At 37.4% G+C, this 25,108-nt stretch overlaps 1 protein-coding gene across 2 annotated transcripts in view; it reads right to left on the bottom strand.

The window, feature by feature from the left end:
• OPRM1 (opioid receptor mu 1) overlaps nucleotides 1–25,108 on the bottom strand; it is a 164,072-nt gene that overhangs the window by 113,766 nt on the left and 25,198 nt on the right. Inside the window, exons 2-4 of one of the 2 annotated variants that reach the window (XM_058534117.1) lie at nucleotides 13,356–13,708; nucleotides 11,845–12,365; nucleotides 9,145–9,189 (exon numbers count right to left, since the gene is read on the bottom strand). In XM_058534117.1, the coding sequence (XP_058390100.1) occupies nucleotides 9,145–9,189; nucleotides 11,845–12,365; nucleotides 13,356–13,708 (919 nt within the window). Of the gene's footprint in view, nucleotides 1–9,144; nucleotides 9,190–11,844; nucleotides 12,366–13,355; nucleotides 13,709–25,108 lie in introns of those variants that run through there. The other variant, XM_058534118.1, reaches the window with a different exon arrangement.

Consider the following 25,108-nt stretch of genomic DNA (forward strand, 5'->3'; position numbering starts at 1 on the left):
AAATTCTTTCCTTGGTTATATTGAGATCCCTTTCTCTGTAGCTTCAACCCACTGGCTTTAATTAGCGGAGTTGTATTGGATAAGTCCAATTCCCTATTCACATTCCTTTAAGTACATGAAGACAACTATCTTGTGCTGTCTGAGTCTTCTATTTCCCAGGTGATCATGTGCAGTTATTTCAACCCTTTGTTGTATTGAGGAATTTTAACTCCTTGCACCTTTTTGGTTGCTCATCTCTGAACATGATGTAATTTGCTTATTTCATTCCTGAAGTGTGTTGTCTAATAGAGTGAGGCTAACATGTCTTTGGTTCTAGACACCAGACTTCTGTTGATGCATTTTCTCTAATTGCAACAGTTGAGATGGTCTGTATCATATTGTTAATTCACGAAATAAAATATGACTTTTTTTCATGTTTGCTATCACTTACATTCTCTGTTTCTATAGTTAGATTTTTGGACTAAAGTTTTTCTCTAGTAACTACTATAGTTTTAGTTTTTGCTTACTCTTCTAGTATGTTTGGGTCCTTATCCTACCCTCTAGGTTATCCAACATTCCTCCATTTGTTGGGACTCTTTAGATGGGAATCAGCTAAAGTTTATAAACCTATCTCATTTTACCATTATATCCAGAACATAATTCAACATAGCATAGCACTACAGAAATTAACAAGAGCTGGTCAAATCTCTTGTTAAAAACCCTGTTGATACCGAGTTTATCTGGTTTCCCTGTCCTCTGAGAAAATACAATTCACTTTTACATAACTAATTTTTAGAGAACTTGTCTTGCTTCCTAGAGATTACTGCTTCCTTTCTAAGTGCTCTTAAAATATAGTTTAATAATGTGATCTAGGTTCTAAAAATAATCAGTGCAAAGCTAAATATTCTGTGTAGTGTTCCGTTGCTGCAAAATTATCTCTAAAACTGGGACTCTCTTTCTTTCCTCTAGTTTTCCAGGTCTCCTCTCATTCTTCTTTGCTTCCGAGGTTATAATTTGTGTTTCATTAATGGTATTTCATTTACAAGTTCTCTTAATGTTTGAAGATTACCGGGACATTTGACCTCATTCAGAGGCTCCCAGTGTTCTCTAAAAATATCTTCACTTTTCTTGGCCTTTAATTCTTTCTTAATGTTTCAGGCTGAAGATCTTTTTTCTGAAAGAGAAGCTTGAAATAGAATAAAGGTTCAAGAATTGTGCTTTTGTCTTGTCTTCCATTAATATTAAGTCTTAGTCTTTGCAACTCATTAGCAGTGCAAAGGAAAGCTTTCCTTTGAGAAATCACTATGATGTTTCAGAGGAGATTTAGACTAAAGCCAGTAAACCTGGGGTCTAGTTACAACTCTCAGGCACTACATTAAGGACACGACAATGAATTTGGATGTTGATGTTTCTTCACCTATTAAAGACGGTCAGTCAGGTTAGATCAATGGTTCTCAACTGATTTTTACCCCAGTTCTTTTTTCTTTTTGCAGAGAAAGATTCTCCCTGAGATAACATCTATTGCCACTCTTCCTCTTGTTTTTTTTTTTTTTTCTCCCTAAAGCCCCAGTGCATGGTTGTATATCTTAGTTGTAAGTCCTTCTAGTTCTTCTACGTGAGCCGCTGCCACAACATGGCAACTGACAGATGGGTGGTGTGGTTCTGTGACTGGGAAATGAACCTGGGCTGCTGAAGCAGTGAGAGCTCCGAACTTTAACCACTAGACCATCAGGACTGGCTCTATCCCAATGATTTTCAACTGATTTTCTTTTGGCAATGTCTGGAGACGTTTTGGCTGTCACAGCTGGGGGTGGATGGGTGATACTGGCATCTAGTGGGTAGAGGCCAGGGATGCTGCTAAACATTCTACAGTGCATGTCCCCCACAACAGAGAATTATTTGGCCCAAAATGTCACTAGCGCCAAGGTTGAGAAGCCTTGGGTTAGAGCAACCTTATGATTCCTTTTGGCAGCATTATTTCATTCCTTTTCTTTATAAGAGCTGTGATTCAACTTCTTGAGGAACAGGGGTGGGAGGAGATGAAAACTGTCAAACCTCATTGGGTGGCTTAGAACAGTATTATTAGCCAGTTGCCTGGCCCTGTACTATGTACTTTGCATGGACAATCATATACCACATTCACATCAAAGCTAAGTACTAGGTACCATAGTTAGCACCATTCTTACAGATGAGGAAGTTGAAATACAGAGTTTCAGAAACTTGCCCAGAGATATGCAGCTTGTCATTGGTAGACTCTGGATAAATAAGTGAACCATCTAAGTTTTTAAGATTTTATAGTATATTTGCTATTCTTATCTAACTATAAAGTTTCTCCCTACCTGCTTGTATTTTTAATTAAATTTACATATACTAGAGTTTATGTAGAAATATAGTGATCTTTTTCTTTAGTCACTAAATTTTTCTTAAACTCTATTTAAAAAGACTCTCACTATCATCTTTTATATTGGAAAAAAGCATACCATAAAAAATACATTTCTGATCTACAATTTCCCCATTTGTAGGATGAGGAGGTTTGGACTAGATGATCTGTAGTGTTCTTTTTCAGTTCTAATATCCTAAGAACTGTGAATATTTAGCATCTGCTTGATAAATCCAATTACATTATTGGAATTTAGAAGTTGATATTTACTTATAGTGTAGCCATTTGAAAGTCTATTTGTTCCATTGAATTTCTGAAATAACCAGAAAAATCTTCTGTTGTTACAGTGCATGCTAGCTAAACTGTAAGCCTCCATCTGCAGCATTTTAAGGTTCTGTGAGTGACATGTATCTCTTCTATTTCCAAAGAGTAGCTCAAAGACAGCAATTTTTAAAAGTTGATGTTTTGAATTTGAATGAGCTCACATGTAACTGTATTTGGGGATTTTTCAATATAAGGACATTCTACCTGACATGACAGAGAAGGAAGAACAGCAAGAGTGAGATATTCTGGCAAGTTGGTAAATTATAGGCTGGGTAAATAGGCAATGGCATAGTCAAATATATAGTGGCCATATCCCATTCCACATCCACTCTTCACTGCATTTTCTTGTTGTCAAGGATTTTTTTTCTTAATACTTTGACTTTTCTTGAGTAAAATATTTATTTTAATATTTTTTTATTTTATTTATATTTATTTATTTCTCAATGTCATTTTTCATAGACATTTCCTTTTTTGCTTTTCTATCAGATGTCTTAGACCTACCTATTTGATCACAAGAAAAAATGTTATTCATTCCTTAAGCTTTTAGAGGTTTAGATATACTATTTGGGGACTCTGGATCATATATATAACATATGTAAAATATATCTTTTTATTAACCTTTATGAAGATTTGATAATGTGAATAGAAAAAAGTGGAAACAATTAGGTAGGGCTTGATAGATTTTACAGATTTCCAGTATTCCTAGGATTTCTGGTATTTGTATGAGAAACAGAATATTAGGAAGCATGTGGTTGACTTCAGACACAAAATGTACTCTGTGGGCCAGCTCTTTTTTCTTCCTTCCTCCCTCCCTCCCTCCCTCCATTCCTTCCCTCCTTCCTTCCTTCCTAAAAAATACTGTGCTTTGTATAGACACATAACGTGAATTAGTTTTCTACATACATTCTTGGATTGAGAGGACCATTATTTTAAATTATAATGAAACTTTCAGCTTACATTTATTTGATATTTATAATTATATGGACCTAATTTATCAGGCTAATTATTTATTTGCATGTGTTGCTAATAAGTTGTGTTATAGAAAGAAAAAGTGGTTCATTTCCTTTGATTCAATAGTAAAGCTATTAGTAGTAAATAGTAAATCAATAGTAACTAGTAAAAAAATAGTAAAGCAACAAGCACTAAACTAAATTCATACTTATCCCCCACCCATGTATGGTTAATATTTATGGCTATTCTTTTCTTCAGCATACATCACTGGCAATGTGGATGACCAAATTCACACGGGGTCTTGAGAGCTGGCATTATGATCTTTTGGATATGTATCAGGAAAACCATTCATGTTTTGAAAAAGTACTATTAAAATTATTTAGCACTCAAAATGAATCCTGTTTTTAGCCTCCCCTAACTCATACCACATATATGGGATTTTATTGCAGTAAAGAGTAGAAGTCATAGACAATCCGGTTCTAATTTTCTTTTTATCATGGAAGTTTCTATTTACTTCAAAGCCAGGAACTCTATTATATAAGAAAGAAATTCCTGAGTATAAAGGGAGCAGGCTGACAAAAGTTGTGGCTCTAGGTTCTTGATTTCCAGAGAAAGAATAATTAGAAAGGAAAAGTTAAGACATATTTTAATCTACAAATCTGTAGTTCTCACAATGTCATCCCCGGAATCATTTTATAATTTTTGTAAAATTCTAGCAATTTGCAAATATTTATTGAAACCTACCAAAAGATACAGCAAGATAAAGAAAATATATCTTATATCTAGAAGAGATATCTAGAAAAGATAAAGATTGACAAGTTCTAAAACACTAAATCTCAGTGTGAGAACTTTTTCATGATAAATGGTTATAAAATAGCCATTCACCACTTAAGGTTACCCAAATAAATGACATCTCATTTTAAGTTAGTTTTTTAAAGAAAAATATGTTGCTATATTTGGGCTGGCCCCGTGGCTTAGCGGTTAAGTGCGTGCGCTCTGCTACTGGCGGCCCCGGTTCAGATCCCTGGCACGCACCGGCGCACTGCTTCTCCAGCCATGCTGAGGCCGCGTCCCACATACAGCAACTAGAAGGATGTGCAGCTGTGACATACAACTATCTACTGGGGCTTTGGGGGAAAAAAAGAGGAGGAGTGGCAATAGATGTTAGCTCAGAGCCGGTCTTCCTCAGCAAAAAGAGGAGGATTAGCACGGATGTTAGCTCAGGGCTGATCTCCCTCACACACACAAAAAAATAAATAAATAAAAAAAATTAAAAAAATATGTTGCTATATTTTATCAGTTGGTTACATTAATTGAAACAACAAGCATAGGAAAATGCTACAGTAATGTTGTTAATCCAATCTTAAAAACTCAACCTCCCTGAAAGATCAGAGTATTCAATCAAGAAGAACTCTGGCTAATTCACATATCAATGTTTGATGTATAGCTCTTTCATACAGAATAATCTGGTCCAGTCCACCTATGTGAGAGTTGAGAAAGCTGTGTTCTTGCAAGATGAATGGGTTTTCTCATCATGTGTTTGTCAGGCACATCATGACAATAAGAACATTTACCTGACTCCCTGTCCTGGTCCCCTCTGGCATCACCAAGCTGCCTTTTCTAGTAGGAAAAATGTGATTGCATGCATGATCATAAAGGTAAATTTATGAAAATATTAAATAAACCTCTCTGACATGAATAAGAAATTTTAGCTTGTGGAAAAGCAAATGCTATCATTCAGTGAGAGTCAATAAGACCTTAATGATGGCACAGGATTTTAGTTAAAATAATTTGAACTCATATAATGGTAACCAAATGCCTCATTATTGAATTTCTAATCCCCATACTATTCCTTGAAGTTTACCTTTACACACAGATACGCTATGAATACATCTAAAAAAGCCTACACAAAGACCTTATGGTATTCAAACTGTCAGTATATAAATGCTAAAACTTAGTTCTACGAGCCACCACTAAGAAGAGTGAAAACCAGACTGGGGAGACAGTAGAGCACATTGATTAATAGTCTGGGTTATAATGTCAAATTCAACTGCATTCATTCCTCAGCCACTACTTTTGTTTGTTTGTTTTCTGCTAAGGAATATTCACCCTGAGCTGACATCTGTTGCCAATTTTCCTCTTTTTACTTGAGGAAGATTCACCCTGAGCTAACATCTGTGTCAATCTTCCTCTATTTTGTATGTGGGTTACCGCCACAACATGGCTGATGAGTGGTGTAGGTCCCTGCCCGGGATCCAAACCCACAAACCCGGGCCACTGAAGTAGAACATGCCAGACTTAACCACTAGGCCACAGGGCTGGCCCCACAGCCACTACTTTTTAACTATGACCTTGGGCAAGTTAATTCCTTAAATATTGGTTTCCTCAACTGTAGAGATAATAATCCACACCTCATATGATTAAATAAGACATGCTAGACACAAACTCGTCAAGAAATGTTATTACTAATAGTCTTAAAGCCAAATATTTTCTGGGAATAAGCATATTTCCAATTAAACAATATTTTCTCCTCCCAGATTATAGTCAATTTATAGAAACATATGAAGTTCTCCTTTTTATAAAAGGTATTATCCATTTTAAGACATATTCTATTATCACACATGCATAAAAAGGCACACTCATATCATGCACACACACGCACACACACATACACTCATAACTGGAACCATTTTCTTTTTAAACCACAGAACTGAAAGAATAGCCATTTTGGTTTCGTTCACAAAATATGCATTAATGCGGTCAAACTCTGTAATTTTGTGAGCTATTCTCATTTGAAGCTTTTGTCATGAAATTTAAATGCCTTTCCTTCTCAAATGAGCTCTCCACAGATGTCTGGTAAAGAAAATCAAGATCTGACTTTTGAGAGTGATGTGGTTGATTTTAAAAATTAGGCTTCTGCTTTTAGTTTAGCTGGAAATAATGCCGTTTTATAGTTAATACAAAAGCAAAGCATCTCCTAATTTCTTGACCGGCTACTTTCGCTAAAATGTCAAGAAAGTGCTTTAACAATAGTAACCAGAAGGTTTAGGAATGGACATGCCATATTACTGAGGAAGTAGGCAGGAGGTACCATAATGTTAGCTTGATTGCTGTTATATTACTTAGTCCTATAAGACTCACTAATAGATATATCAGAAAGGTAAGGCTTTGTTCAAGGATAACTACATTATTTTGCTAAACACAAGATTCATTTGGTGAAAAAATTGGTATCAATCAGCTTGACTGAAAGGGTTATCCAGTTAGACAAAACAGTATGTTTGGTGGTGTTTGGATCAAGTTACAGTTTAATCAGAGTTTTCAGTTTAGTGTTTTACTAAAAATGCAGATTGTTGGACCCTACCTTGACTCAGTGAACCAGAATTTCTTCGAGGAGTTCCTCAGAAATTCCAATTTTTAGATCTCATAGTAAGCTTGAGAACCTCTGGCTGAGACCGTACAATCATATTTGAGTGCAAAGTGGCATTTTGTGGGATAACAGAGAAAAGCTTTGGATTAATATTAGATGCCCAGATGTTTGTCCAGGTTCTGCCTCTCACTGGTGGTTTGATCTTGTATAATCACTTAACATCCCTGAGCATTTATTTTTTTCATGTTTACCCGTTAGGATTGTTATAGGATGCCGATGTGATAGTGCACACGAAAGCACTTTTTAATCTGTATGTTGTCATATGAATGTATGCATTATTATTATTATTATGCATTATTATTATGGTTATAGTTAATACAAACTCTTTAAATAATAATCCATCTGATCTAACAGAGTTGTTTCTTTTCCTATATAATGTTAAACATTAAAAAATAATAATCTAGATCCAGCCTTGATGGCCTAGTGGTTAAAGTTCGGCATGCTCTTCTTCGGTGGCTCGAGTTTGGTTCCCGGGCATTGAACCACACCACTCATCTGTCAGTAGCCGTGCTGTGGAGGTGGCTCACATAGAAGAACTAGGACTTACAACTAGAGTATACAACTATGTACTGGGGTTTTGGGGAGGAAAGAAAAAAAGAGAGGAAGATTGGCAACAGATGTTAGCCCAGGGCGACTCTTTCCCAGCAATCATCATCATCATCATCATCATCGTCATCATCATCTAGGTGATGATTGCATTCTATAATGCAAACAAAAAATGCATTATAGAAAGTGATAGGGGTGGAAACCAAGCGGTGAAGGCAGGTCAGTAGTGCTCAGCATCTCAGGTCTGAGTTGTACCTGGATTGATTGGAGCAAATACTGGAAGTGTTCTGAAGCAGAGTGCAGTCCAAAGAGTACAATAGCAGGGCAGTACATGTAGCGAGAAATTAAATTTCATTGAGAGCAGATGAAAAATGAGTGCCTCTGCCTGAGTCTACCTAATAAAGATCTAGAAACCATAAAGACAACAAGTAGAACATAAATCAAGCATGAAGCGCTACAGCTGGGGCAGTAGGCTGAGCCCTGGAATGCACAAAAGAACACGAGACCATCTTTTATTTTTTATGCTTAGCCAGGGCAAGACCTCTTTAGACCACTGAGTCTAGTTCTTGGCCTCCTTATCAATAGCACTTGTTAAAAATAAAATTTTAAGACAAACACAGATGTAGGAAAGTTTTTGAAAAGTATAACTTTTGGTCAGAGGACTAAAGGGTGGAGAAGAGAAAAATGAAGAACCCCTCCTGTGAATATTTTCTTGTTACTAAAAGGTGAGCTTGAAATAATGTCAGAGTGTTACACAGTCACCTAGGTTGTGAATCAGTTGTAAGAAAGGGGTCATTCCCACCACCCTCCGTATCTCCTGAAATATCATGGGCCCTACAATCATTCATTCGTTCAGCAGATATTTTTGAAGTACATACTTTTAATGTACAAAACACTGTGTTAGGTTGATATTGGATACAGGAAGAAGCAAGGCAGAGGTGGTTTGTACTCTCAGGAAGCTGTGGCTTGCCTGTCCCGTGCAGCATGTGCCTACCGTAGATGGTTAACAAAATTGCCCACGATTACTCCCCTCTCTATATCCACACTCCTTTGCAATGCGACAGCAGCACCTACCATCAACGGGTGGAGTCTGTTTTTCCACTCCTTGAATCTAGAACCTGTGACCACCATGAGAACAACTCTGGGCTAACATGATGGAAAATGAGGATCCACGTGGAGCTAACTATTCTTGCTGAGGTCATCCTAGATTAGCTGGCTGACAGCCAATCAGGCAGCTGCAGCTGACCCCAGAGTGAGCCCAACTACGACTGGAAGAACTGTCTAGCCCAGCCCAGCCCAGCCCAGCCCAAATCACTCATCCGTAGAATCTCTAAATAAATGGTTGCTTTAAGCCACTAAATTTTGGAATGATTTGTTATGCAGCAAAAGCTGACTGAGTAGCCCTTAACTATGTAAATACAACTCAAAGTTTATTTTAGGCACAGAATTTTCTCATATGGCTTTTCAAATTACCTTGATAACTGCCAACTCTCCACTTCACTTTGTGCTGTATGGACATGGTCTCAGTGTACAGTTGTCAGAATACAGATACCCTGGGAAGGTTTGATATTGGATCTCTGATCTGCAGAATATGAAGTTGACTAATGTGCTTGAGATGTGACATATATAGTATAATATATTTCTTGGAGAAAAATACAATTACCTCAGCAGGACATAAACATCTACAATAGTACAAACTTCAAACAAGCAGTTAAAAAGTTAATGCAAATCCGATTAGCTTTGTTTCCTAACATGATGGTTTATGATGTAAAAAACCAAAACAAAAAAACCCCCCAAAAACACACCTGTTTGTAAGATACTGAATTTGTACCACTAACCAATTATCTCCTATAGACACAGCCGTAAAGCCTCTGATGTTTCCTTCAAATAGTTTTATTATTTTGATATATTATTGAAACTATCACCAAAGGCTGATGTATTGTTCCAGATGTCTGTGTGTAACTGCCTTGGTTCTAACAATGAAACATCAGTGGAGATTAGTGAACGGGATCTTTGATTTGTCTTAATTTTCAAATATGTCAGAGTGTCTTTTCCTCTCTTCCTGGCAGCTGCTCTTTTCTGTCCAGCTCTCCCAGCTGGGCATTTTGGGAAAGCAGCCAACTCCAGGGCTAATGTGTTTCTGCTGTTATCTGACACTGATGCTGCTTCATAGAGGCAGCAATGAAGATAAGCCCTAATTGGATATATTTTTAAAGCAAACCTTTTAGTTACTTAGAGCAGAGCTTCCCCAATTAGCTTCCTTTCTCCTCTCTCTGGCTGTGCAAGAACCACACTAATGTGAAAACGCTGGATTCGGAAGGGAGTCAAGGGCAGTGTCGGGACGACTGAAGGACGATCAGAATGAACTCAGGAGAAATGCTCCACTGGACAGGCTGGGAGCTGTATTTCCAGGAGAGCAAGGCAAGCGACGGATGCTGAGAGGATCAGACGTGACAAGAGGCCACAGCAGTGGTCCAGGGTACACTACCAACAGCCTCGCCCTAAAGCGGCTGAAAGGAGAGGGAAGGAATACGTAGGCACTGAAGGACAAAGAATCAACACTTTATAATGGCCATCAGTGTGCCCCAACGGAAATATATTGCTCCAATGCAAAGTATTTTAACCTCAGTTTAGGACTGCCAGTTTTAAATTGCATTCTTTAATACATTATCCTCAGGTTGGAGAGAATCTGTTTAAATCCCTTCCCTCTTTAAGTTACCGGCAAGATTTTGATAGAGGTTGAGTAGGAAAGCTGCTTAGTAAAAGGAGCAGGTTTAGAGGTCTTAATGTGGAAAAGAAATAGAGAAAAGAAGCAAAGTAGAAAAACATTACTTTCTGGCTTTTATTTCTGAAATGGAATTAGAAGTGAGACATAATAAGTTAATAATTTCCCGTTGGTTGGAAGTAGGTCTGCCATCATTACCACATACTCTCTAGGGGGTGTGAGTTCCTGTGTTCATTTTAGCATTATTTAATAGAGGGGGTGTGAGGATTAATGCCCCCTTCGGCAGATCCGTCTAGGCTGTATTACATTAGTCCTGTGGTCCATTAGAAGGGGTGAGCCTGGGCTGGGTTGGGTGGCGGTAGTGGGGGTAAGAGGAGACAGCGAGGTGGGGTGTGGTGAAGAGAAAGCAGAGAGGAAGCAGTTGCACTCCACTGAGCCAGGCTTTCCTTTTGGCTCCTTGACCTGACTTCCTACTCATTTTTACAGAGGCATCTGCCCCCACAGACCTGCCCCCTGACCCTAGGAACTTCATCTAAGGTTCTGACTCAAGGATTTATTTCATAGGAAGTTAGAGATTGAGTTCTGTGTTATAAAATTACACAGGCTGTGATTTTTGGATGCAGGCACCATTATGTGAAAATTTACTTACCTAAATTAATATTAACAATTAAGTGGAATGTTTGATTTACTTTATAGGTCAGATTCCATGTTTCACAAACCAGTGGCTTAACCAGGTAATATTAACTTAGAGACGGATTTTTCTCTTTTGTGATTTCTCACGTGATAATAATACTGTGTGTAAATCTTGAATCTTCCCCCATGTGTGCAGGCCCCCATCTGTACTCCTCTGTGCAAATGAATATATCTTCCAACAAACAGTCACTCCTCACGATATTAACCCCGACTGGTATGATGAGTGTTACAAAATTAATTTCATTCTAACGATTAGGTAATATGTTTGACGTTTGCTCTAGAGTTCAGGTATAAAAATTTATAAACCAATGACTTAACAAAATGTAGGCCAGCCATTTTTTTTCTCTTTTCTCCTTTGCTGTGACACTGATTTGCTGGGAACATCTGGTACCCATCACCACTGTGGACAAAGTGGCTTTTGGAAAGTGGCAGGGATATGGGAGAGATACGCATGAAACACATAACATTGCTGTGGAAATGAGGAGAATTCTAGATCAGGATCACTTCCAAAATGTGCCAGAGTCATTAATTTTGCAGAGAAGACAAGGCTCTGAAAATAGTGATTTTTAGCAGCTTTACAAGTTCTAGTTGGCGTATCTAAATGAATAGGTACAAAAATATAAAGCTCAGTTTATATAATGAAGCTCTTCTCCAACACAATGATCACAATTTGCTCCCCTCCTCTCTCCATCCTCATGCTGAACCTCAATCCCTTAGATATGGAACTCCTTCTAATGGATTAAAATCTTGGATTGGAACAAAGTTCTATAGTTTTTATGTTATCCACAGTAGATATACCCAATTCTAGAAGCTGCATACCTGATGGTTAGTCCTATCCACTGTATTGGCCGTGGAGGGGTGGTCTCTAGTGTTCTGACGAATTCGAGTGGAGTTTTGCTGCTCAATGGTGGAGGAAGCTGGGATACAGAACTCTCTGAAGCATCGTTTGAAGTTTTCATCCAGAAATGCATAAAGGACTGGGTTCAGGCAGCTGTTTGTGTAACCTAGAGCAATGCAGAAGTGCCAAGAAACGGTCTGGAAAGTAGTTTCTGGGATTGTAACCAAGGCTTTAATGATGACATAAATGTGAATGGGAGTCCAGCAGACAATGAACACAGCCACAACCACCAGCACCATCCTGGTGATTCTTCTCAGGTTTCTGTCCTTTTCTTTGGAGCCAGAGAGCATACGGACACTCTTGAGGCGTAAGATCATCAGCCCATAGCACACCGTAATGATGAGCACAGGCATGATGAAGGCAAAGATGAAAACACAGATTTTCAGAAGGTTTTCCCAGTACCAGGTTGGATGAGAGAATGTCAGTGTACAATCTATTGAACCTAGAAGAAAAGCATTATAAGGAAAAATTAGCAGCAACATTTAATTAAGTCATTGGGTATTAATATTACCATTTTCTTTTAACGTATAGTCTTGACCAGAGCTAACTTAAGGCCACTACTACACAAGCCAGTAAGGAAAGATTTAAAGAAATTGTTGGAGAAACACAGCTCTTTCGTTGATTTTCAGGCAGAGTTGTTTTTAGTTTTTTTTTCCCTAAATATCTCATTTCATTGTCCACTTTGATCACATTAAGCTTTCATTCAGTCAACAATTATGGACCTATTATTGTGAGCTGGATCCTCTATGGGACTATTTTATGTTAAAGAATATAATCACTGTCCAAAGTCTGTAGAAAGTTCCAGCTAATGGATGTTTTCACTCCACCTTTTTTTTTTTTTTTGTGAGGAAGATTGGCCCTCAGCTAACATCTGTGCCAATCTTCCTCTATTTTGTATGTGGAACACCACCGCAGCATGACTTGATGAGTGGTATGTAGATCCACGCCTGGGATCCAAACCCGTGAAACCTGGGCTGCTGAAGCGGAGTACACGAACTCAACCACTATGCCACTGGGCCGGCCCCATTCACTCCACTTTTTGATAGGTGGTTCATCATCCCAATATGAAGTCTAAAAAGATAAATTTGTCATGCAGGCAGCCAGCTGAAATTTTAAAACAAGCCTCCTCTTCTTTGGGTTTAAGTTTTAACTACTCTTGGAGGAGCTATATTCTTATTTCCCTATCATTTTGATAAAGTAAATGCAGAAAAATCAGGAACCAATGGATTATATTCTCTATAAAATGTTTAGTGGGCTTAAAATTATAAGGAAAATTCCTATTTCAAAATATTTAAAGGCATTTTGCTGGAATCATTAAAATTGCAATTTGTCTAAGACATCGGACCACTCCGTAAATTCTACCTGGCTCCTGGCTTCCCCAACGTATTGATCTATATCAACTCTCCTCCCTCAGGCCTGCAACATTACTCACCATGCCTGTATTTTGTTGTTGCCATGAACATCACAGGCAGACCAATGGCTGAAGAGAGGATCCAGTTGCAGACATTGACAATTTTGGCATTGCGGGGAGTACGGAAATCCAGGGCCTTGACGGGGTGGCATACTGCAATGTAGCGATCAACACTCATGGTACAGAGGGTGAATATGCTGGTGAACATATTATAGTAATCTATAGAGATCACAATCTTGCAGAGGATGGTTCCAAACGGCCATGTTCCCATTAGGTAATTGACACTCTGGAATGGCAGCGTGCTGGTTGCTAAGGCATCTGCCAGAGCAAGGTTGAAAATGTAGATGTTGGTGGCAGTCTTCATTTTGGTGTATCTGGCAGATGAAGGAATAGCAGTGGCAGAGTCAGAAAAAGACATTAATGTGAAACACAGGTAAGCTTCCAATAATAAAACAAAAAAAAATGCAAGGATTAGTGGAAAGCATTTGACATTAAGTATGGAAGAACTCTTTCCTAGTACAATATTGGCTATTTATAACCATGTACCTATGGACTAAATACATAATTTATCTACCTATCAGTTTTCTTATCTGTAAAATAGTTATAATAATAGCTGCCATACTGATTTATTGTTTGTTTTTTTGTTTTGTTTTTTTAATGTGCCAGGAACTGTGATAGGTGTAATAGACACAGGGAACTCTCAGTCAAGCACCGAGACACTGGATAACAATTCACTTTAATTCTAAATACATAAGAGAAAAATTTCAGATATGTAGTTGGAATTATGGAACAACATAACAGTGCAAGAGTGTATATATATATATGATTGTATATACATATATACGTATACACATGCACAAGCTATTATGGGCACATAGAGATGAGGCAAAGGAAATAGAAGAGGTAAGATAAGTAAAGAAGGAAGGCATCCTAGAAGTGCAGATGCACAAGTTTAATCTGACAATTGGTAGGAGTAGGTCAGTCCAGGCAGAGAGAGAACCCAAAGGCCTAGAGTTGAAATGGCATGATGTGTGTGTTTGGCTCTACTAAAGGGTAAAATCCCACCAGGGCGTGACAATGAATCTGATCAAGGAGGAATCAGTTCGTGGAGGGGCTTGTATGCCATGGTAAGAAGATTAGACTTTCTCCAATCTGTGATGGGGAAGTTAGGTTGTTTTGTTTTTATTATATAATAGCTTCATTGAGGCATATAATTAAAGTGTACAGTTTGGTAAGTTTTGACATGCACACTCTTATGAAACCATTACCATAATCAAGATCAGGGATTGGCAAACTATGGCCTGCAGAGTCAGTGGGGCTGCTGCCTGTTTCTGTAGGTAGTTTTATTGGAACAAACTCATAATTACTTCTTATCTATGGCTGTTTTGATGACGCAATGACAGAATTGAGTAGTTGCTACAGAGACCCTATGGCTTGCAAAGCCTAAAATATTTGCTATCTGGCCCTTTCCAGCAAAAAATGCCAACTCTTGATCAAGATAATGAACATATCAATCACCACCCCGAAGTTTCCTTGGGTAGCTCTGTAATCTTTCCATCTTGCCCCTCTCTGCGTTGACCTCCACCCCCACTCTTCCCTAGGCAATCACTGATCTTATCTGCTTTCTGTCATTATAAATCAGTTTGCATTTTCTAGAATTTTATGTTAATAGAATCACTCAGTATATATCCTTTTTTTCTAGTTTCTTTCACTCAGCATAATTATTTTGAGATTCATCCGTGTTGTTGCATGTATCAATAATTCATTCTTTTTTTATTGCTGAGTGTTATTCCATTATATGGATATGCCATTACTTCTTTATCCATTCATCTATTAATGAGAATTGAGTTGCCTCTAGTTTGGAGATATTACCAATTAGCTGTTATGAACATTCATATTACTGGTCTTTGCACGGACATATGTTTTTCTTTTTCTTGTGTATCTAGGCATGTTATATGTCTTCAAAGCTGCAGAAAGTAGAACTACCAAGTAAAAGAAATAAACAGGTACACTGATGACACTAACAAATTATATCTGATGGTAGAAGAGCATCTTGCAGATATATTGTCAAATTGTCTGATATATTTGATGTTCCACATCTATACATTCTAATTTTAGGAAGAATACCTCAGTTTCACTCTGTGGAACCACTCTTTTCCAACTGTCAGTCCGTGTGCTTTCAACGGGCTCCATTACTAGTTCAGGCGTCAAGATGTGAAGCAGTTGGAGCCACAGAGAATGTTCGGCATTGGTCTCACGTTTAGACCAGAGACAATAATATTTTGGGGGGAGCTTCTGGGAAAAGAGAATGTTATTTTTCCCACAGGCCCCAAACCTGAGAGGATGTAAGGTATGTTGCTGGAAGAGCTTGTCTGAAAATGGACCCAACCAGGAGGACATGAATTTCAGAGAATGAGAAGGAAACTTATACCTGACACCAGATCTTTTCTGGACTTTTTTTTACATGGTGCAATCAATTCTCTTTAAACCTCAGCTTGTGTTTATTGTTTTTCAGTCACGTGAAGTTAAGAGTCTAACTCGTTTAGCCCAGGATGGCTGCTGGTTGGAGGAGATAGTATTATAGACTCATCTATTTAGAGCCTTAATTCAGTGTTCCAGAGAAGTTTGTTTGGTTTCAATAAGCGCCAGGAAGCTGAAGTTATAAGGGAGGATTTCATGAAACCTCCTCAGGGTCAACAGGCTCTTTTAATATTAGTGAGGACTCTAAATATGGCAAACATAAAAATATAATTTAGACAGGATCCTCCAAAGTACAAAAACTGAGAAATAAAAACAAAATTAAAATTGTGATTTTTAAGACTTTAGAATTGCTGACCTTGATGCTCAAGAAGTTTTTAAAATTTTTGAAGCTGTTTATAAGCAGAAATTTCTCCCCCAAAGCAGAGGAAAAAAAAAACCTTGCTAGCTACACCATTGATTATAGACCTGCGTGATCTAAAGGCACACCCGACTGTATTAGTCACTTTCTCACCCAGCAGACCCTACATTTCACATCTTATCTTTAATAGGGTGTTTTATGTAAAACAATCGAGTTCTTTACTGTCAGTTTTATGACTCATCATACCTGTAACCTTTTCTTCAGGCTCATCTTAGCACTAGGTACCTATTAACATATGTCTATTTCAGTTTAGAAAAATCATTTTCTCCCCCAGAATGAGATGTTTGTGAAACAAAATTAGGTTAGGGTCCTACATCATGAAAAGAAAAGTTAACATTTATTTATAAAAGCTATTTCACATTTTACGGGAACAATGCTGTTTAATTTTTCTCAATTTATTCAAAGAGCCTTACTCTAAAGATAGCCAGGATTCTTACCCCAGTTACTCACACTTTGAATCACAGCAACATATAAAAGAGGGTGAAGCAATTTCCTAAACATGTGAAAGAGAATTATACAAGACTAAAGGTTTGGGAATTCCAATTGCCTCCAGTATATCTCCAAAAGCTTTAATCTAAAGGGACAGTCTGATGAGAAAAGGGCTCATGCAGTCCAGCAAACACGGGCTTTTCATTCTTTTCTGTTCTGATGTGGGGGTACCAACGTTGCCCCAGAAAAGTTTACAAGAAGGATCAGAGTTGCACTACAAGTTGTAGGAGGGTACAAACCAGAGTTAGCAAAAATGTCAAAGAAGGGAACTGAAGGAGGGATTTATCTTTGCAGTTCAGTTTACCTGAATGGGTCTGAGTAGAACTCCTGGATATTAACACACAATTCTTTTTCCATCCCTTGTACCGATTACCTCTTGCTGTGCCATAAATGAGTTTAGTAGCAACGTGGGCAAAGTGAAATGGGAGGGATGTGGAGCATCCTTAGAGTGTCTCACCTACGCTCACAGGGCCTTCCTGATGTTCATTGGTCCCACTGTGCCCACTGAATTGGGGCTTTTCCTCCAGGCAGTGGCCCAAGCTATTTTTTCTTTCTAATTATCCCACTGAAATTTTCCTAGTGTATATTTCTTTAAATTTGTTCTAGGTGATTGAAGAGCTTATTTGCTATATGAATCCAAATAAATTACCATGCAATTATTATTTTTTTAAATTTTTTCTTCTCAAGACCTTCAATGCTTGACCCATCAGAGTGACTTGATGGGGCTTCCAGATGCTGTGTTGGGGAAGAGGCATTATGGAGCACATTTCATTGGCAGCTCATCTATTCTCCTTATACACCTTTTGTTTGCAAATGCCTTCCTTTTTTTGTGGTTATAAAATAATTCCTATTTATCTTTGGACCCATTCTTCATGTCATTTCCCCAACTATTTACTACTTACCAAAACATCATGGATTTTGACCAACTTGTGATAAATAAAGCCACACTGAATAAATTACTCTTGCTTTGCAAACCTTTTGCTGTTGTTGTTTCACTTTGTTTTTGAGTTAGTCTTGAATTGTGATGACCCTGTCTCCATCCAGAAATAAAACTCACCAGGGAAGCTTGAAAAGAGGAAGAACCTATTCTAGACTCCAGCTCGTCAGTTTTGTGCCACATCATGCAGTTCACACCTCCTTTTCAGGAGCTCACAACAGAGTCAATGGAAGGTACAGAAGAATTTCACACTTTTTGGGCTTATTTTCTGCCCTTTGATTTTTTTTACCAAATGGAGTTTTTCTCCTTTTTCTCCCTTTTGCTAATATCAGTGAAGAAGAAAGATATCTAATCCAGTAGTGATTTAATGAGCCCCTTTTATTTGTTCAGCACTGTGCTTGGAAAGATACCTTTCTAGCATCTGCTATGACTTTTGTGTCCACTTACCCTCACATAAAGAAATCCACATTTTTAATGGAGAAAAAAACTCCCTAGAGTGTCATCTTTTAATAGCAATGGTTTATTAGATAAATTCAATGAAATAAAGGTACTTATCATACATTTCAGGTTATTATTTAGATGAAGAAAGTGGTTGTATGAGTACATAACTGAATTTTTCCTTTATCATCCACTCCATTCTGATATCTCAGGCAAGTACATGTGTGTATGTAAGTTTGTGTGTATGTGTGTGAGAGAGAGAACGAGACAGACAGGCAGACAGAGAGAGAGAGAGAGAGAGACAGAGACAGAGAGAGATCGAAAACAACAAAAACCAAAATCAAAACGAGTGATATACTCTCCTTAGGTATTAACACAGAAAGAGGCCATATATTAATGTTTTAGTTTCTGTTATGTTTTCCACTAGCTTAGTGAAGGAGGGAACAGGGGATTTCTCCCTTTGCTATAAAATGTTTTTAAAACATTGCGTTGACATTTGTTTCAAAGTGGTTTTATGTGGTTAATGACCAAATTTCCAATGAGCTTATATTAGCAAAAGGAGAGAGTAGTAACCTCAGACCTCTGAGCCCCAGACAGGAAAGTGACAGGGGCTTGCTAGTTTGTCTCAAAAGAGAAGACAGAAACTTACAGGAAATTAAGTAAAGAGGCCCTTCTTCCAGAGGTCAATTGTCTCTCTCTGTCTGCGTGACTAGAGTGTAACCACCATCAGAATCTTTCCGGTTGAGTGTTACTCTCTCTTTGTCCACACCCACTTCATTTTTTTTGTTCTCTCTATTCCTATTTTCTTCCTCCTCCATGTCCTATTAACGACAATTCCTGAGAAAAATATCTTTCAGACGGAACAAGTGGAAAACCTGCTCTGTTGAAGCGTAGAACGCACATTACAAATAGAAAATGTGAAATGAATAACCGATCGTACTTTTCGTCTTTGCATTTGGTGCTAAGAAAAATCAGAGTAAAATGTGTGGCTTCTCTTAATAACTGCACAGAATTCTAATGGCGTGTGAATCGAATCCATTTCTACTGTGTGGACTCTTCTGCCAATCTCGTTATTCCATTCTCTTTTGGCTTCCTACTTGCCTCTTTTCATCTTTATTTCGCTTATTTGATTGTATGCATTTTTGCAAGGCTCTTCAAATCCTCTTTTTGAAATTGGAAACTGAGGTGGAGAATGAGGGGAGAACACGGCCACACATCAATGCTCACTCCTCTGGGCAAAAGAAAGAAAATGAAAGGAAAGACTCCTCCATGATGGCCAAGAGACTGCTTAACCATATTGTGCTTTTTGGATGTGCCTATTTCCTGCTTTATTTGATTTCTGAAAATTTTACTTTAGGACATGAATAGCATTTATGTCATCAGAAGTTTATATGAAAAAAAATCATGTTTTGCTTCCTTGATTCCTATATTCTATGATAAACAATATTTACGCATTATAGAAAAATATTACTATACTAAATCCTCTGATGTATAAAAACCATTATAATTGGATGAAATGTTCTTGTCTGTGACTTCAGATTTTTGTTTGTAGATATATAGATTATTTATCTCTTTAGACCAAGTAACTTCAAAAACAGCATTGGAGCATTTACTTCAGGAGCTAGAGGTTTTTGCTTCAAAGATAACAATGTTTTGCTTTTATTCTAAAGGTCTGGTTTTTAGAATTTAGAAATATCTTTGCTTTCAAATTTGGGAATTCTAAGAGAAAAGGAAATTTCTTCTATTTTAGGATCTGAGAGTTTTGTACATAAAAAAATAATCGTGTGCATTACCACTAACATCAAATGATGGAGTACCCCTAGGTATTTCTTTAATACTGAAGGAATAAAAAGAAGACGGCTTCAAAATATAATAAAACAATTCTACCAATATCAATATTAGAAAATTGCTTTTTACAGAAGCTCAAGCAGATGTTGTAGATTATACATTTTTAGAGGGCCTAGACTGTGAGTAAAATGATTATCTATTGTACTCTGTGCAACAAATATAAGGCTTCATTTATACTTTTAGTGATGATGTTGGGCATGTAATCACTCAATATAAGTAAAATATGAAAGAAAGTATGAACAAAAAAGTTAAAAGAAATAAAAAATAATTAAATTATACATTCAGCATGGAACCCAGCACAAAATGGGCCCCAGTAAATGCTTGTTGAAGGGAACTGAATACAGGAAGAAGGGTTTGGGTTATTTTATTTTTTGTGTGTGACAAGATGAAACAAACTTTTTTAAGAGAACCAGCAGCTTTTGAAGTAAAAGTGAACAGGGAATATTCCCGTTTGCTTTATCAATTCATTGTCAAATTAAAAAGAACATTGGTCATAGAAGGTCATGGGATGATGAGAAGTAAGGTCTGAAAGGGGCTTTCAAGACCACATTGTTTGATCACCTTGTTTTATGGTGAAAGAACCTGAGGCACAGAGAGAGGTACAGTGTTTTAAACTTTTTCTCCCATTTTTCTAGGCTTCATCTAAAACTAAAATGTGTCTTCTGTGAGCCGTGTGTATTTCTGGATGTGCGTTGCTGATATACTTGGCCCACTATCTAGCTAAAATAAGGGAGGCATGCAAAGCCTTTTTATCTTCTTTTCAAAGATGGCCATCCTGGGAGCTTCTTGGAAATTTTGAGACATTTTCTTATTCTATTGAATGTTGTAACAGAATCATATTTTTTAAAGGAGAGCTGAGTTTTTCCATTTCCTTTGTTTTACTCTCTCACAATCCATCATCTAAACCTATCAGTTCTGTGGAGTTGACTCACAACCTCTCTCTCAAGTTACTTGACTTCCTTTTGGACATCCACACCTGCTACTGGCTTCTCAAATGCAATACTTCTCAAAGTGTGCTTCTTCTCTCATCCACCACCACCACCACTACCACCATAATCAATAATAGCAAAATAATCAGTAACATTGTTTAAGAAAATATAACAAATGGAGATCTGGGATAATTAGGAAGAAAGATCCTAAGATAATTAGGATCTTTCCTAAGAGAGTTAATTATTTTTTTAGAAATATGGAGTAAAGGAGGAAGGGTATCATATGACTCCCAAACTCTAGCATGCAAGAATGGACAGATGGTAATATCATTATCTAACAGAGAAAGAAGAGAGGAAAAGCAGATCTGGTACTGATAAAGGGTTCAATTTTGAGTGCATTATGTTGTGGGACAAAAGAGAAATGTCCATTAGGCAGCTGAATCTGCTTGCAGTTCAGCTGGAGCAATTCATTTACAAGCCATCAGCCTCTAGATGGTAATTCCAATCATGCAAGTGGGTAAGATTGCCTCGTGGGATGATGCAAAATGTGAAGAATGTTGAAAGCAGAGAAGGACAAAATTCCAGAAAAGGACAGAAAAGAAGGGAGGAAAAGAAAAAGTAAGAGAAGAAAAGAGGGGAAGAGAGACTATATGAATGTGTCATACAAGATGCATCAGAATGTGAGTGGGAGAGAAATGAGGTTTAAAATGTCAGAGCCAGAAGCTAGTCTGTGGAAAAGTCTTCTAATCACCAGACATAGATTTTTATAAATGGGGGATTTCGTTTTTATCAATATCCAATCAAAATAGTTATTTTCTATTATGACTATATTTGATTATAGAGTGTAAAGTTCAATTATTCATGGACCATACCTCTCGATGGCAATTGTTTGAAATAGAATTCTGAATTCATCAGAATTCTTGCTTTTGAAAGATAAGTTTGTAGGAGTGTTACAGCCATGAGTATGTCCATATGTGAAATCATGTATTTTATGCATCCTAATATATTAGATCACATCTTACTTATATGATACATATTTTCCTGATAAATCTTACACCTCATATGAGAAAGAAATTTCCCCAAATTTGACAATCTTAAAAATATACATGAAAATTCCAGTACCAATTTGTCAAACTGAAAAAAATTTTTTAAAGTATCAATAAAAATACATACATTTGATCAATTATACTAGAGGAAGAATTAAATTATCTACTTTCCCATAAAAGATGATAATGCAAAATTGTCAAATAATGAGGCAATCAAAAAGTATACAGCCTAAAATTTAGAGAAAAATTGCAGAGGTATGGCAGGGAGTTAACTAATAAAAAATTATTTTTCTAAATCTTGTGATGTTGTAGTATTTGTCAGCTTTTAAAACTTTGTATTTTTCATGATTTTTCAATCTAATTATTTGCTTCAATTTCTAATTTTTATTTGCAATTTTGTATCATTTTCTTAAATAATGCTCCAAAGCGTCTGAGCTTTGAACCCCATCCCACGTATTCTGAACCCATCCCTGGCCATATCTCAGCTCCCACTCACAGGGCTCTTCCTGAGAGTCAGCCTCATGATCTCTCTTGTTTCTGCCCTGGGATTTCTACTACAAGTTAACTAGAGGGCTCACTTACTAAGTGTAGTAAGGGTGCCTCTGGATGACACAATAATTCTCAACTCCAATAATCTCCTACACCCTATTTTTGGGTCTCCTCCATATAGTACAAGACCATCTCAGTTCCTCTTTCTGTCTAGCTCTGCCTTGCCACCATTTCTACTCCATTGTAATGATCCAATGGCACCATGGGATACTCTGTGAGGCATCTCATTGCAGAATTCCAGCCAGGTGTGAGGTCAAAGCTCTTATTATTTTGTATTCGCAACCATATTTTTTTCTTTATACCCCCATAAACAGTTTCCCGCTGGAGTGAGGAAGTGAGGTGGCTAAGTGGTAAGGCAGGGTCCCACAGTAAGTGGTAAACTTTCTGTTCTCTTTTTCCTATCCTTCCAATGGCCTTCCTCCAGCCCAGAAAGTTCTCTTTTCTCTCCATGTGGCAGGAAAATCACTATTTCCACTAGCTTTTCTTCTAACCTATAGTTAATGGTATGAACTGTATTCTCACAGTCCTTTAGTCTGAGCCTTTCATAATCAAGACCACTATTTTGGAATTCATTCAAAACATTTCCCTTTTCTTCATCTACTTAGTCTTGCATTTGAAAGCTAAGGCTTTCAAAACCCTATAACGGAACATATAGCAGAGACTTTTATTTTTTCATCCCCTCTGGGTTCTTTCATAGCCTCCTTTTCCTTGGGACAATAAAGCTCGGTCCCATAGTCTCATTTTAAAGATAAAAAAGCCGTAAAAGTTAAAAAGGAATTACTGAATGGAAATATACACATTGGATAGTGTTTTAGTTTATTGTTTTGCCAAATGTCTATTAGATACCTGGTGAAGAAATTGAATAAGCATTTGGAATATGGAGTCTAGAGGAGAAGACAGGGCTGGAGGTGTGAATTTGGGAATAGTTAACATATGTAGCGTATAAAGCATGGCGCAGTGGAAGAACACTTAAGGAGAACATGTGTGTAGGGAAGAGGAAAGGACCCAAGTTAAATCCCTAATAAATGTAGAAGAGTAAGGAATAGCCAAAGAATTAAAGAAGAAACCCAGAGTCGGGGTTAAGGAAACCAGGAAAGGAAAAATTATCAGAAAGTCTATAGTGGTCTAATTCATTCAATGTTCCAGAGAGATTGAGTAAAATGGAGACAGAGATATATGTCCATTGCCTTTAGCAAAATACACATTATCAATGGTCTTGACAAGTGCCTGGAGTGGCGAGGTTGGAAGATAAATAGATGAGTTAAAAAGTAAATGGGGAGTGAAGGAGGTGGATGATGTAGACAAGTGTTGAGATATTTTACTATGAAGAGAAACAGAGGGAATGTGAGTTCAAGAAATAGTTTTTTAAAAAGTGGATCTGATATATTAGAGAATGTACGTGTGTGTTGTTGAATCCATTGTAGCAATGGAAAATTGATGAAACAGGGGGGATATAAATAGAGGATACTTCTGCGAGCAGTATCCTTGAAAAACTGAAAGGAGATGGAATTCCCAGCACACGTGCAGTGGACGGTCACTTCTTAGACTGTTACTAGCAACAAGACTAAAAATATAAGTACAGATAGAGAAAAGCTTTGCAGACTGGTTGAAGACTCTTCTGTTTCCTTATATTTTTTCAAAATCCCTCTCTTGTCCTCATTTTCCATTTTGTGATTTCCATTTCTGTTTTTCGTTTTAGCAAAGTTTCTAGAAAGAATCCGTATTCATTGTCGTTAATTCTGTTGTGTAGACACACACAAAATATTTGTTGAAAGAATAAATAAAGTAAAAGCCTGGGGCATCAGCTAGAGAAGGTAGTAGAGTCGGGAATATGGGACGTCTAACAGAAAGGAGAGCAGGAAAGTAAATTTAGTAAAGAAACATTTGCTTGGCAGTGTTGAGTGCTCATTTGAGATTTGTAGTTTACAAAACAAGTGGTTAGGTTGATGGATTGGAGAGCTCAGTTCTGCAGGAGGTACCAGATTCAGAGTGTGGAGAATTAAGAGGTGCTGGTCTGAAAGGAGTGGGGGTTCTTTACGGGGAGATTTTGGAGTTCTTGATAATGACTATATTTGGGTGTGACTACGGAAGGTGGGGCTAAAATTTAGCTAGAGTAAAATGCCGCTGGTGAGCCCAATTCGAACACTATCTCTTCATGATGTCTGTTGATCCTTCCCACGGGTGTGATCTCTAGACTCTTCTCATAATGACTATAGTCACCTATAGAATCTTGAAAGCCAAAAACTGTGGTTGTTATTCTCAGGATTTCAAATTTGGTTCTTTATTTAACAAATGCTTACGTGTCAGCTATTGCTCTGAATGCTTTACAAGTGTTAAATAATTAGTTAGGTATTATGATTATCTCAATTATACAGATGAGAAAACTAAGGCACAGATTGGTTAAGTAACTTGCGCTAAGGGCCGCTGACTAACAATTGTTGGAGCCGGGATTTGAGCCCAGGTTATTTGGGCCCTTAGCTGCCATGCTTATAATAATAACCATGTTATTATGGTAATAATGCCATGTTAATAACCATGTCTTATTATTTCCTAATTGCTTCTTGTTGTTTCATGGCATGTTTCAAGCAATACTCTCTTTCATCTCTCTGAAGTTATTTATTTATTTATTTTTTGTGAGG

Source organism: Diceros bicornis, chromosome 39, assembly GCF_020826845.1.
Source record: "Diceros bicornis minor isolate mBicDic1 chromosome 39, mDicBic1.mat.cur, whole genome shotgun sequence".
Classification (NCBI taxonomy): domain Eukaryota; kingdom Metazoa; phylum Chordata; class Mammalia; order Perissodactyla; family Rhinocerotidae; genus Diceros; species Diceros bicornis.